Source organism: Callospermophilus lateralis, chromosome 8 (assembly GCF_048772815.1).
Source record: "Callospermophilus lateralis isolate mCalLat2 chromosome 8, mCalLat2.hap1, whole genome shotgun sequence".
In the NCBI taxonomy this organism is placed as follows: Eukaryota; Metazoa; Chordata; class Mammalia; order Rodentia; family Sciuridae; genus Callospermophilus; species Callospermophilus lateralis.
The window spans coordinates 51,044,221-51,059,641 of NC_135312.1; the positions used below are offsets into that span (position 1 = coordinate 51,044,221).

Below are 15,421 nucleotides of genomic sequence, written 5' to 3' on the forward strand. Positions count from 1 at the left end.
CCTTTCTTTAGGTTGAGAACTTTCACATTTTCACTTATACATAAGTAAAATATATACATATATATTTACATATATTTATATATAAATATAAACAAAGATAGTACTTTATTTCTTGTTTTTGGCATATCCAAATTGCTAGGATCACTACTCTTGCATTTTGGGGTTACTACTGAGAAACCCAAGGGTTTACTTGAACAAAACCAACTATGATACTGATGGTTGATCTAATCACAGCTACAAAATGATTAAGAGGTATTCAACAAATACTCTGAATAAAGGGATGATTCGGGTCTTAGGCAGAATGGTGAGATTTCATCATGCCACTCAGAAGTGCATGGAATTTGAAACTTAAAAACTGCTATTTCTGGAATTTTCATTTTGTATTTTCAGATCATACGTCACTGAAATCTTAGACAACAAAATTGCAGATAGGGGGAATAATGTATCTTGAAAAATAATTTGCTAAGCCAGTGATTTTTAAGAAAGTTCTTAGAGTAACCCATGTATGGGCTTTAGAGTTAACCCACTTAAACTGATGGCAGAATTTTGGGTTATGTTTTCTCTAGGGAGAATAAAATCTCAACTTTTATCAGATTCTGAGAGATATTTACAACCCAAAAAGGTGAAGTATGACTGATAGATTGCAGAGAGCATTTTTTCATCTAATATTATTCTGATATTTTGAATGCTAACCATTCTCATGACATAAAGTTTAAACCTTTATATTCATTATTTACAAAGTGGTAAAAAGATATGACATTTAACACCTAAGGAGTAAGAAACAATAACTAATGAGAGAAAGTAAATCTAAAATAAATCTATGTTTAGATAAAAACTTTCAACCTCTTGTTTCTTATAAACATACAAGTAAGAAAAAGTAACAGAAATTTCTGTATTACCGTGGGAGAAATTCTTCACATTCAGGTTTGCCTAAGGATTCGACAATGTCTGCTGCTTCAAGATATAACTTAAAGTAGAAGATTAAAAACATAATTACTATGTATATAACATAAATTATTTAAAAAGGAAGCTCTTCTCTACTATAGTTATTTAATAATCATCATTGGAAAAGATGATTAAAAATGTCAATTTGGAGTAAAATAATATTAAAACATAATTTTTTATAACACCATGCCTATTCCTATATTTTCTCTTTTAAAACAATGGTAAAAGTTGAAAGAACTGTTAAAAGATATATAATCTAATCCATATCATTTAGTCACGTAAGATGCTATTTTCAAACCTTGGAAACAAAAGGAAAATTTACTTCCAAATCTAACCAAGATGTTAACAGTTACAACTGAATCAGATTTTCTACTAATCAACTTGTATCCCATGCTGGAAGAAACAATTCAGTAGTAAAGTTGCCTTACGTGGGTTCTTTTTATAATATAAAAGTGAATATTATATTAAAAATATTTACACTGTTTCAAAACAGAAAGGGACAGAAGAATACTTTCTGCCAATTATTCCTTCTGATGACAGAAATTAGGGTCTTTATTCCATCTTGTGACTGTTTTTAATTGATATAACTCAAACCTGTATCATTCCTATGTTTTCCAACTTTAGAATTTTATACCCAGGAAGGGAACTTGAGGACCTATAATGGCAAAAATTTTCATGAAACAAGTTCGAGAACCAAGAAAGCTTAGCTATTACTGGAGAACAACTAACTATAAGGAGAGAAAATTCATTTCTTTACTTTCACAATAGAGGGAAATACTACTAAGAAGAGAACTTTGGGTTATTTTCCAATAGTCCTAACATAAGATCCTGTTAGTTTCAGTTACAAAACTAATAAGCTTTGGAGGCATATTGCTTGCCTCTTTCATGCATCAAATAATATTTTAAAGTAGCTTTTCTAGCATATTAGTACTATATTATAATACATTATACATTCATTTTATGCATGGAAAATTAAAACTTAAATGTTAAAAAAATAGTAAAATTAGAAACTAACCCACTGGCACAAAGGAGAAAACTTTCCTGTCACAGCTTTTAATACTTCTTGGCTGGCAACACCTCCTACTGCTGCAGCAAGTGGGGATAAAAAGCCTCGAGCAGTCCAAGAAAGCCAATGTACAATATCAGCATTTACTTCAGGCTGAAACACAAACCATGAAAGACAATAATACTGTTAATATTATTCAGATAGTGCCCTTAAAATTTCAGTGACTAAATTTAGAATTATTAGTATGTAACTTCTAAATGTTACATTTCTCTACTAAATCAATTTTAAATTCTAAACTATTTCAAACTCACAATAAAAAGACTCATTTGCCTGTTATCTTACGCAGCATTTGTTTTCCAGTACCTGCCCATTTTTTGCTATCTGAGTCTTTACATTAGCCTAGGGTAACATTTAGAATTAATAGGAATATCGTCCATTTACAGTTTTTGTTAAAGAATAGTTTTTTTTTTGTTTTGGGGGGGTACTGGGGATTAAACTCATGGGTACTCAATCACTGAGCCACATCCCCAGCCCTATTTTGTATTTTATTTAGAAACAGGGTCTCCTGAGTTGCTTAGCATCTTGTTTTTGATGAGGCTGGCTTTGAACTCAGGATCCTCCTGCCTTGGCCTCCTGAGCTATTGGGATTACAGGCAAAAGAATAATTCTTTGATGTCAGTTATATTTATGAACAACCAGAATTTACAAAAAAGATTATTAATAAAGATTACAAAAAATCCTGAACCTCGATAAACAAACATAAGAAGATCTGTAAAAATAAGAAGCTATTAGTTTATGTGAGAAGTGGTAAGTAAAAAGTATAATTATGATAAATAATGGGACAATACATTGCTAAAAATACAAAGTTCTCAATGACTATAATTACAAACTGAACTTATATGTCTCAAAATAACATGTTATCACTTTAAAAGAAACAATGGGTAACTGGATTTTGGAGCTGTTGTTTTAGCACAACTTATTTTTAACAAAGATCTTTTCAAAAGCTCTGGTTTTTCCTTTCTCTTCCTATGCTTTCAAGATCAGTAACCTTAACTTTGACTTGAAGCTTCCAGTAGGGCTCAATTAATCTCCTGAAATCCTAAGTACACTAACCATTATTGAATACTTAGTAAGGGAGACTGGGTTTTGGTACATTCTCAAAGATATGTAAGATAAAATAACGGTTAATAATTACTCATTATTTTACCCCTCCAGTTCAATTTTCTATTTCATAATTTTCAAATATTTAGCACTCACCTTAAGTCACAAGAACTGTGATTTAAGTTGTGCCATTTTTAAATGTTGATATTGGTGGCAATAATATTACAAGCAATGATGAGCATAAGAGGAGCAAGTTAGATTGAGTAAGTACCTATTGTGCTAAGTTTTACATTAAGTTCCTATAAAATTTTCCAAATAATCTTAGGAAATATCATTTTATTATATTATGTAAGTGAAAACCCAAAACTTTGAAAGAATAGGTAACTTAAGATTTTATAGTTGGTAAACTGATAAGCCAGGACCTGAGTGCAAAATGTTTAACTTCATAACTTTATTTTTATCATTAAGTTATACTATTTCCCAAGATTCTGTTATTTTTCAGTAAAATACATGAAAAACATCCAATTCTTGAGAATTTTTAGTTACCCTAGGATAGTCTAATTATCTCAATCAAAGAACATTCATAGACACAAAATCAAAAATAAAAATGTGACAGGTCTTTAGTATTGATAGGAAAAAGAATATTATAAACTTTAATTACTTGTAAGTAGAGCAGATGCTAAACTCCAACAGAGATAACTGTGGACTTGACAAGGCTATAGGCCTGCCCATGAGGCAGGAAATAAGAAGAGACATAGTACATACAATGGAAGCCCAGTGATTACTAAGCATACTCAAAATCATCCTGAGAAAATAAAAAGTCTCACTAAATTCCACAAACTGAACATAGATATAAAGTTTAAAAGATCTCAGTACTGGCTATGGTGAAAAACCCTGGGAGAGGGCTTTTTCCCCATTTTTTATAAATCAATAAATGGGCAAAGGAACTAATGTTTATATTTATAGTTAGCAAATTATATTAATATATTAATAATTATCTTAATTTATAAAAGAACATAAATATTGAAGAGGTTATCTTTTCTCCAATATACATTTATGGTGCTTTTGTCTAGAATGAGATAACTGTATATATGTGGGTTTGTTTCTGTGTCTTCTGCTCCAGTGGTCGTCTTGGTTGTTTTTGTGCCAAAATCATGCTGTTTGTGTTACTATAGCTCTGTAGTATAATTTAAGGTCTGGTATTGTGATGATTACTGCTTTACTTTTCTTGCTAAGGATTGCTTTGGCTATTCTGGGCCTCTTATTTTTCCAAATGAATTTCATGACTGTCCTTTCTATTTCTAAGAATAACGAACATAACTGGAATTTCAATAGGAACTGCGTTCAATCAGTATAGATAATACTTTTGGTAGTATGGTCCGTTTTGACAATATTTTTTTTTTTTTTGCCTATCCAAGAACATGGAAAAACTTTCTATTTTCTAAGGTCTTCAATTTCTTTCTTTATTGCTCTGTAGTTTTCATTGTAGAGGTCTTTCACCTCTTTTGTTAGACTGATTCCCAAGTATTTTTTTTTTTTTTTTTTTGAGGCTGTGAATAGAATAGTTTTCCTAATTTTATTTTGCTTCAGTTTATTTTATCATTGGTGTATAGGAACACAATTGATTTATAGGTGTTAATTTTATATCCTGCTACTTTGCTGAATTTGTTTATGAGTTCTGCAAGTTTTCTGTGAAGTTTTTTTTGGGTCTTCTAAATGTAGCATTATGTCTTTGGCATATAGGGATAGTTTGAGTTCTTCTTTTCCTACTTGTATCACTTTAATCTCTTTCTTTTGTGTAACTGCTCTGGCTGGAGTTTCAAGGAATATGTTGAATAGGAATGGTAAAAGAGGGCATCCCTATATTGTTCCAGTGTTTGAAGGAATGCTTTCAATTTCTCTCCATTCAGAATAATGTTGGCTTTGGGTTTAACATATAGCTTTTACAATGTTGAGGTTATATTCCTACTTTCCCTAGTTTTTCTAGTGTTTTGAACATGACTGGATACTATATTTTGTCAAATATTTTTTCTGCATCTACTGAGATAATCATGTGATTCTTGATTTCCAAATGCTAAAGCAAGCTTCCATCCATGGGAACAAACACTGCTTGAACAAGGTGCACTACCTACTCCCAAGTGCAAGAAGTAAAATGAAGAATCAATTAATAGGACAACATCAGACTAAAAAGCTTCTTCACAGCAAACAATCAAGAATGTGAAGACAGAGACTACAGAATGGGAGAAAATTTTGCTACCTGCACCTTAGATTGAACATTCTCTAAATATACAAGGAACTCAAAAAACTTAAGACCAAAAAAAAAAAAAAAAAAATCAAATAAACCAATCAATAAATGGGCAAAGGAACTAAACAGGTAGTTCACAGAAGAAATATAAATGGTTAATTAAAAAAAAAAAAACAAACAGTTCCACATCTCTAGCAATTAGAGAAAACCAAATTAAAATCATGATGAGATTCTATTCTCGGGCTGGGGATGTGGCTCAAGCGGTAGCGCGCTCCTCTGGCATGTGTGCGGCCCGGGTTCGATTCTCAGCACCACATACAAACAAAGATGTTGTGTCCGCCAAAAGCTAAAAAATAAATATTAAAAAATTCTCTCTCTCTCTCTCTCTCTCCTCTCTCACTCTCTCTTTAAAAAAAAAATAGTGATGAATGTAAGAGTCCTCTCAGAGGTTCCTTTCTTCCCCTTTCTATTAAAAAAAAAAAAAAAAAAGATTCTATTCACTCCAGTCAGAATGGCAGTTATCAAGAGAACACAAGTAACAATAAACTTTGGTGAGGATGAGTGGAAAAGGTTACTTTCACACATTGCTAGTGGGTGCTACTCTGGAAAGAAGTACCAAGACTCCTCTAAAAACTTGGAATGGAACCATTTGACCCAGATATACCATTCCTCAGTATATACCTAAAGGACTTAAAATCAGCATACTAGAGTGATGCTGCCATTTCAATGTTTATAGCAGCTCAATTCACAATAGCTAAGCTATGGAACCAACCTAGGTGCCCTTCAACAGATAAATGGATAAAGAAAATGTGGCATATATACACAATGGAATATTAACTCAACCATAAAGAAAAATGGCTTTTTGGCACTTACTAGTAAATGGATGAATCTGGAAACTATCATGCTAAGTGAAATAAGCGAATCCCCAAAAAACCAAAGGCTGAATGTTCTCTTTGATATGTGGATGCTAATACACAACAAGGAAGAGAAGGGAAGAATAGAAAGTTCAGTGGATTAGTCACAAGGGGAATGAAAGAAAATAAAGGAGGGCGGGAATAGGAAAGACAATAGAATAAATCGGACATAATTTTCCTATGTTCATATATGAATATATGACCAGTGAAATTCCATATCATGTACAACCTCAAGAATGAGATACAAAGTTATAAATAATGTCAAAATACACCCTACTGTTATGTATTTCTAAAAAGAACAAATAAAAGTTCTGAGACAAAAATAAAATGCTATGTACTAATACCATTCCATTGAGACATTCTAGAAAAGGCAAAAACAACAGTGGTCACCAGGGTTTGGCTGCAGGCTTCAGAGATTATCATAAAGAGGCGTAAGGGAACATTTTGACCTTATGGGAATGTTTTACATCTTGGCAGTGGTGGATATGGGTCTATACACTTTGAATTCATGGTGTACACTAAATTAGTTGTGTAAAGAATTTTGTTTACACCTAAAATGGGTGAAATTTACCTTATATAAATTGTACCAGCCGGATAAATTCTTAATCATATTCCCTTTCCATCACAGACTTCAATAATCTATTTATTTTTAAAAACTTTTGAAACAATCTATTTACAATAATCTATTTCTAAATTTTCATATATTTTTTTTCTACAACCACTACATATGTAATGAATGGTTTCTCATTTATGGCTGGTGATTCATTACCTGTGGTATATTTATTTTTTCTTTTTTAAAATTACATAACAGATAAAAGCTTCTTATGTTAAGCTCTTCATTTCCCATTCATTTTTATAAAATGAGAAAAAATATTTTCAAATAATTACATGAATATTGCTAAGTTGATAGTTACTAAAGTGTTTGGCAGGCAGGCACTAGCATCATAAAATGAAAATACCATTTTCTAGGTTATATGTTCAAGTCCAAATGTGATATGCAAAATACAATTATGAGATTTGTATGTATCACATATAAAAGAGACGGTATATAGAAAAGTTGATAATTTTATAGTGAGTTTGAGCAGGTTAACAAATTGAGTAAATCAGAATAGAATGATAAATAATGTAAACAGCATTAATGTAACAACAGCAGCAACAAACAGTAATATTCTAAGTATTTTACAAAATCACATCATTTATGTTTATAAAATAATCAATAATATTAACAATCTTATGAGGTAGGTCAATTCTATTTTATAGGCTTAAAAAATAAAGTAGAAAAAAATAAAGAAATTACCCAGTGTCACAGAATCCATAAGCAACCAAGCTGGGATCTGGAGGAAAGAGTAATTTATTTATGTGTGTGTGTGTGTGTGTGTGTGTGTGTGTGTGTGTGTGTGTGTTGTGGGGGAATGGGGTTATTGGGGATTTAACCCAGGAGTGCTCTACCACTGAGTTTTAACCTCAAAACTTTTTAATTTTTATTTTGAGACAAGATCTTGATAAGTTAATAAGGTTGGCCTCCAACTTCTTATATTCCTCCTGCCTCAGCTTCTTGTATTCCTCCTGCCTCAGCCTTCTGAGTAGTTAATATTACTGGTATGTGCTGTCCTGCCTAGTTTAGAAAAATGTTAATATATACAACATCTACATGTTACAAACAAATCTTTTAACAACCAGAACTTTGAATATTTACCTTCTCTTCCAAGGTTTCACTTATAGATGTTGCTAGTTTCAACAGCTCTTCTGAATCTTGTTGGCATCTACAATTCATAAAGGTACCTCAATGTCAATTTCCCATTGCTATAAACAGAAGCTCATATTCAAAACTAAAATATAAGACATTTATATATGGATGTGGATTTTTTTATAAAAACATATATCCAGCATATTATGAATCAGAATCCTTAAATCAGAGAAATCATTCAGCATTTGTTTTTTGGGGATTGGCTAACTTCTCTTAGCATTATATTCTCCAGCTCCATCCATCCATTTACCTGCAAATGCCATGATTTTATTCTGTTTTAATGCTGTATATATACCACAGCTTCTTTATCCATTCATCTACTGAAGGGCATCTAGGTTGGTTCACAGTTTAGCTGTTGTGAATTGTGCTGCTATAAACACTGATGTGGCTGTGTTCCTATAGTATGCTGTTTTTAAGTCCTTGGGTATAGACTGAGGAGTGGGAGAGCTGGGTCAAATGGTGGTTTCAACCCCAGTTTTATAAGGATTCTCTACACTGCTTTCCATATTGGCTACACCAATTTGCAGCAATGTATGAGTGTGCCTTTCCCCATACATTCTTGCCAAGACTATTGTTGTTTGTATTCTTTATAGCTGCCATTCTGAAATGAGTGAGATGAAATCTTATAGTAGTTTTGATTTGCATTTCTCTGGGGATGGGAGGATTAAATGAACTCTAGATAGGGCAAAGGGCAAAAGGGGAGGGAGAAGAGGAAAGGGGACATAGGGACAGGAAAGATGGTGGAATGCAATGGTCATCATTACCCTAAGTACATGTATGAAGATAAGAAGGATGTGACTCTACTTTGTATATTCAACCAGAGACATGATAAGAAGGCTGTGACTCTGTATACAACCAGACATGAAAAATTGTGCTCTACATGTGTAATATGAATTGTAATGCATTCTGTTGTCATATATAACAAATTAAAATTAAAAAACCCCATATATCCAAAGGACTTAAAATCAGCATACTACAGTGATGCAGCCACATCAATGTGTAAAGCAGCTAGACTCACAATAGCTAACTATGGAATCAACCTAGGTGCCCTTTAACAGATAAATGGATAAAGAAAATGTGGCATATATACACAGTAGCATATTACTCAGCCATAAAGAAAAATGGCCCCATGGCATTTGCTAGTAAATGGATGAATCTGGAGACTATCATGCTAAGTGAAATAAATGAATCCCCCAAACCAAAGGCTGAGTATTCTCTTTGACAGGTGTATGCTAACACACAATGAGGAGGGGGAAGGAAGAACAGAGTTCAGTGAATTAGACAAAGGGGAATGAAAAGGAAGGGGGATAGGAGTAGGAAAGACAGTAGAATAAGCTGGACATAGTTTTCCTATGTACATATACGAATACATGACCAGTGAAACTCCACATCATGTACCACCACAAAAATGGGATCCTAATTAGAGTAAGTTATACCCCATGCATGTATAATATGTCAAAATATACTCTACTATTATATCTAAAAAGAGCAAGTTTAAAAAATCCCTCAGCACTTAAATAAAAATGAAATAGGCATACTGTAAAGATACAGACATATCAATGTTTATATCAGCACAGTTCACAATAGCCAAGTTATGTAACCAGACCACATACCTCTCAAGAGATAAACAGATAAAGAAAATGTGGTATACATAGATAATGGCATTTTACCCTGCCATAAAGAATGAAATAATGACATCTGTTGATAAATTAATGAAACATCAGGCTAACTGAAATAAACCGGGCCCAGAAAGTCAAGGGTCAAATGTTTCCTCTCATATGTGGAGGAATGAGAAAAGGGAGGAACAGTGGAATGAAACTGATCAAACTATACTATGTACATATGAATATACTACAATGAAGAATGAGGAATTCTGCCAACAGTGTTTTACTGACTTAAAGATAACTGGTTTACAAATAAATAAATTACTTCAAAGCCATGACCACCTAACATTATATAAATAAGATTTATTTTTAAATAAAAAAAGCAAAATCCTTTTGTAATAGTACTTCTAACTTAAGAAAGAAAAAAGTATAACTAGCTCACTAATTCTCAGTTTTTTTTAAGTTATAACTTTTAAAGCCTTCAAAAAGTCATAATTAATGTTTATATAGGTCAGTGTATTTACTGCTTTTGCAATTACCAGGGGCTTTCTTTAAAAAACACTAATTTTTGAGACCTGTTTTTATATAAAAGAAAATAGTTCTTTTAAAACAACAACAAAAAGTTACCCAATATTTGGCTTGCGGTTGTAGCTGTCCTGAAACTGGTCCAATGCAAGCATAGCTGTGTGAATCTGTAAAGGTGCCTATTTAAGAACATTAAAAATTGGCTTCATTTATTAATTGCACAGTATGTGTCAGACACTAGGCTAAATGCTTTTAAAATATTATTTAATTTTAATCCCCATGCGATACACTATTCATACTGATCATGACCAGAGAAGTAAAATGACTTGACCTCAAGGCAATAAAGGTATTTTTCAAGGAATCTCTCCAAGGTGAAATAATTAGTGATTATCAGGCTATTCATATGAAACTTAAGAGCAATATTAATTGAACAACAGTAATAAAACTTTTGTGTAAGTTCATCTAATCTTTTTTCTTTATCAACAATTACAAATTTGCAAACTGTTTCTTCCTTCCTTATCACAAATACATTTGTTAAAAAATTATATCCAGTGATTTTAAAAAATATATGCCTAAGTTTGTTTGCTCTTATATAAACTCTACATGGTTAATAAAATCTTAATAAAATCAATTTGTATAGGTTATTGAAATAACTTTATAATCAAAGCTAACAAATCCTATCAAGTAAAACTTTAATCATTCTAACATTTTTTTCCATGACACAAATTCCTGTTTTAAATTCTTCAACTTCAGATATATTAGTATAATTAATTAACTAATTAATTAAGAAAACCTGAGGGCAAGAAATATACATGGTTACTCCATTTTAACTTTATCATCACTTACCAATTCCCATCCCCCACTCTGTTGCCTCTTTCAAACCTGAAAAGTGTGTATTTACCTCAGGTTTGCTATAATCCGCAATAAGGCACTTTGGATGTTTTATCTGCTTCTCCAATGGTTCCTAACAGGAAAAAAATTTATTATTTCACAGCAAGTGAGTGATTACTTGACAAAATACACTGTTACGTGTCAGTGTAATAGACATAACAATGAATCTTTCCCAAAGGTCTGAAATAATAATGTAAAGAAGTTTGCCTTAATTGAAATATAAAATATCTACTATTCTCCCTTATTACCACACTATAAGAAGTTACATGCAAACAACTACTCTACATAGTAAACTTAAGAACTAACAAGAACATCTTTATACTCCAAAAACTTTATTGTTATTTATAAAAACAGATATTGTTAAGCACACTTCACATGTCTGACAAGACCAGAATAGATATTCTAAGATAAAACCTTTGTGGATTAAAAAACCATCAAGGTAAAACAAATAAAAACCCGAAAGACAATTACCCGCAAATACCCACTCAATCTGAACTTACTTGAGGCACAAACCATTCAGTTAAAAATTGGGGACAGAGCAAGAAAAAAGTATATAGGGGCGGATGTGACTAGCTAATATTTTATTATTTTAGTTTTGCCTTGAACAAACCTTGAGGAGTACTATTACTGTTAACAGTTCTGGTGTGGGGGAAGACAATGAAGTTAAAACCCGAGAACTTGCAATAAAACTTCCCCAAATTCCAAGTAACATCATCAAAAAACCAACCAATCAGAGATGTGTTAGACAGATTACATGGAGAAGTGGCCTAAAGACTTAAGCAGCAGGAGATCTCTTAATTTCAGGACCATAGGTCTCTATATTCTATTTAGCAACTTACACTTTCATGTCAGGTAATTATTTTATATTTCCAATATACACATTGTTTTTTCTTTAAGCATTAAAATTCAATAGAATTTTAACTTTAAATTAAATTTGAATTAACAAGAATAACAAAGAAATATTTCTTAAAAAAATAAACTAATACAGCAAAACAACCTTTGATATATCTTTTGAAAATATGTATGTTTTATCTCTTAGGAAGTAAACAGTATGATCAACTCTTTGATTATTCAGTAGTGTATATTTCCTTTGAGGTATGCTTATATAGATTTTTTGATATCAGTTTGTTTCTTATATTAATCCTATTTTCCTCAAAGTGGGTACAAGTTAAACAAAAATTATACAGTGTTTTTGACATCAGTTTGTTTCTTAGATTGATTCCATTTTCCTCAAAGTGAGTACAAAGTAAAAGAAAACAAAATCAATTCAGCTTTTAAATTAACTGTTTGGTTAACTGAGTATTACATTTTTCTCTTAAGTTATTATATTTATAGAAGGAAATATATATACATATATATATATATATACACACACACACATATATTTTAGTCGAAGGTGAACACAATACCTTTATTTTATTTGTATGTGGTGCTGAGGAATAGAACCCAGTGCTTCATGCATGCTAGTTGAGCTCTCCACCACTGAACCACAACCCCAGCCCCAAGAAAAAAATATTTTTGAAGCAAAAAAAAAAAAAAAAAGAATTACTTACAAAGCAAAATGTTTTAGGAGTTTTAACTTGTACAGCTATGCCTCCATGTAAATATGGTTCCAGTTCTGTAGTATCACCAATACTAAAAGAAAATGGTGATACCACTAGAAGAAAAAAAAATAATAAAACCATTACACAGGAATATAAATACTGATACTTGAAGACTTATTTTTATAAAAAAATTAATTCTAATTTATAAAATTAAGAGATTCCAGTATAGATATTTTTTTATAGGGTAGGGGAACGTGAGGAGCTATAGAATATTTTTTCCAATGTGATCTTTAAGACTTAAAAAAAAAAATCAAGAAAACTCAAAGGAAAAAGACAAAGAGAGAAATAAGAGGTACTCATTATTAACATTAAAATACATTATAAAGTTTCAATAATATATTGATACTGATCAATCATACAGTAGGTTCTGGCTTATGAAGAGACAAATGGAACAGATCAGAGAATTCTGAAGAGACTTAAGTACATCAATAGACACAATAAAGGCAAATAAAGATTGCATCTCAAACCAATGAAGCTAAGATTATGCAATATAGGAAAAGATATTGAATTTCATTCATAATACAAAAAATGTAAATTAATATTTTGCTCTGGTAATATTTTCATTCATAACACGAAATATTACATAGTCACAAAAGAAAAAATTTAGAAAAAAGTTTGTCTGCAAAGACTGATATGAAGAGATCATGAAGACATTTTGTTCAATGGTAAGTCAAAGGGCAGCGCTACATGTGATATGCTGCCTTTTGTGTAAAAAGGCAAAAGAAAACCATAGAAGGATACACAATAAACTAAGAACAGTAGTTATTTGTGGTGAACAGGTGAGAACAAAGGAGGTGTGTACTTTTGTATGTAAATGTATTATTTCAGCTACTTAATGTTTTTCACAAAACAGAAAATTATTGTAATAACTAAGCAGTAACCAATTAATAAACATTTAAAAAAGCTTCATAAATAACAGCTTTATTTAAATATCCTTCATTGTAAGAGAAATTTTGATATAAAATAAAGATTTTCTTTGTCTCCATTCTTTGCTATCCGATTGCTTCTTCATATGTAGGCAGTCTCAAGAATCTGACCACAGTCCACTGAGGCATGGACTCCAAAATAACAAGTGATAATCCCAAAGGATTAGTCAATTTTCACAAAAATAGATAATTAATACTGGTGATCTGAATCTGTATTTAAGATGTTGTAACTGAGAAACAAATTCAAACAGTTGTTACCGAAGATGTTTAAATATAGATACAAAGATCTATACAGAGTTTGTAACAAGGACTCATTTTTTTCTAAGAGATATATTATAGTCGTTAAGAAAAAAGGCAATACTAATAGTCTATATACTAATAGTCTACATACTAATCACATAATTATATTTTCAAACATATCAGGACCAAATCAACTCACTCTTCCCTGAATTGGGGTAAACATGCCATTCAATTGAATTACAGTTGAGTTACAGTTCAGTTGATGTTGTCTAGAGCTGTCTTTTATTCTTTTAGGAGGAAAACCACAAACTACATAAATTAATATTGGCATAATTTCATTATCTCAACTTCAAATGGCTCTTATGATGCTTGATAATATTTCCATTTGTTAAAATGATTATTCTCCTCAAAACTGTGGCCTTAGCACCTTCCCTCTAATTTGGGCAATAATCTCACATAGACCCAGAAAAAAAAAAATGAGTACGACTTCTTGTCAATTAACTTTCAAACCTGCTTGCAGTCATAACCATTCATCCCTTCTCTTTTAGCCACTGAACAATAACATATATCCAACCAATATCTAGTTATCTTAACTTGAATACTTCACTCGACAAGCCTAAACTACTCATTATCTTCTGTCCCAAACCTACTCTCTTCTTCTTTCTTGTACTCCTTACATGAATGTTATCCAATTAGGATATTTGCTCAACTACCATGATAACAAAATGTTTCTTTTTAAATGTTTTAAGATTCTTGGAATTTTAATTCTCATTGCTAGCCCTGTCAAAGCACATTTCAATTAGTTGTGTTCTATCTTGGATCTGAGACTTTTACTGTTTAACTCTGTTTGGAACGTTCTTTTTCAGTACCTTCTGAAGTCATTGCAACCTTCAGGTTTTTATCAGGTTACTCTATCCTCACTGTTGCTATCCTCCAACCAGGCAAGGTATCTTTACTAAGTTTGGATTTCTAAGAATGTCTGTACTTTCTTAATATCATCACTGTTTAATACTTGAACTGAATGTTTTATGCTCAAGACCTATGAATCAGATTTGTATCAGTTGACATTATGTTACCAACACTGAACATAGTATCTGAATTATAAAGGTGCTGAATAATGAATAATTATAAATGAGTCAATAAAACACATCACCATACCAGTTATTTGTTGTGTAGATCCATTTAAACCTGTCATTCCATTAACTTCTCGAAATGTTAGAAGCTGTCCTGTCTCAAGTTTGTGGGGATGATTTTCAAGGCAAGTGACAATGCCAGGATTAGCCTAAAAATTAGAGTTATCTATTAAAAATCAAGTTCACATATTCTTTTAGTATAAATTCCAAAACTCACAGAAAAATGACAACGTTATCATAAAATCCTCAAACCCAAATTCGAAGCCATTCTTTCACATTAAGTGAAAGCAAGCCTTTAAAGAACTGTCACAAATAAATGATCAACTTAGTACTTTTTAAAATGAATGTTGAAATATAATTTCAAGTTTAGGGGAGACATTTAGAGATTCCAAAGACTTTGGATATTTCAAAGATTTGAGGATTCTTTTGACTTGTAAAACATAAAAAAACCTAGGTGTTAAAAATTAAGAGTCTAACACTGGCTGTCTTAACGTATGGGAGGTATATAGACACTTTAAAATAACAAACCACTCTAAGCAG

The 15,421-nt window shown here is 31.5% G+C and overlaps 1 protein-coding gene across 2 annotated transcripts in view; it reads right to left on the reverse strand.

Moving 5' to 3' along the window:
* Uba6 (ubiquitin like modifier activating enzyme 6) overlaps window positions 1–15,421 on the reverse strand; it is an 86,333-nt gene that overhangs the window by 25,917 nt on the left and 44,995 nt on the right. For both annotated transcript variants that reach the window (XM_076865316.2, XM_076865317.2), the window contains exons 9-15: window positions 14,907–15,030; window positions 12,532–12,635; window positions 10,989–11,051; window positions 10,190–10,266; window positions 7,908–7,974; window positions 1,961–2,104; window positions 900–967 (exon numbers count right to left, since the gene is read on the reverse strand). In XM_076865316.2, the coding sequence (XP_076721431.2) occupies window positions 900–967; window positions 1,961–2,104; window positions 7,908–7,974; window positions 10,190–10,266; window positions 10,989–11,051; window positions 12,532–12,635; window positions 14,907–15,030 (647 nt within the window). The remainder of the gene's footprint in view (window positions 1–899; window positions 968–1,960; window positions 2,105–7,907; window positions 7,975–10,189; window positions 10,267–10,988; window positions 11,052–12,531; window positions 12,636–14,906; window positions 15,031–15,421) is intronic.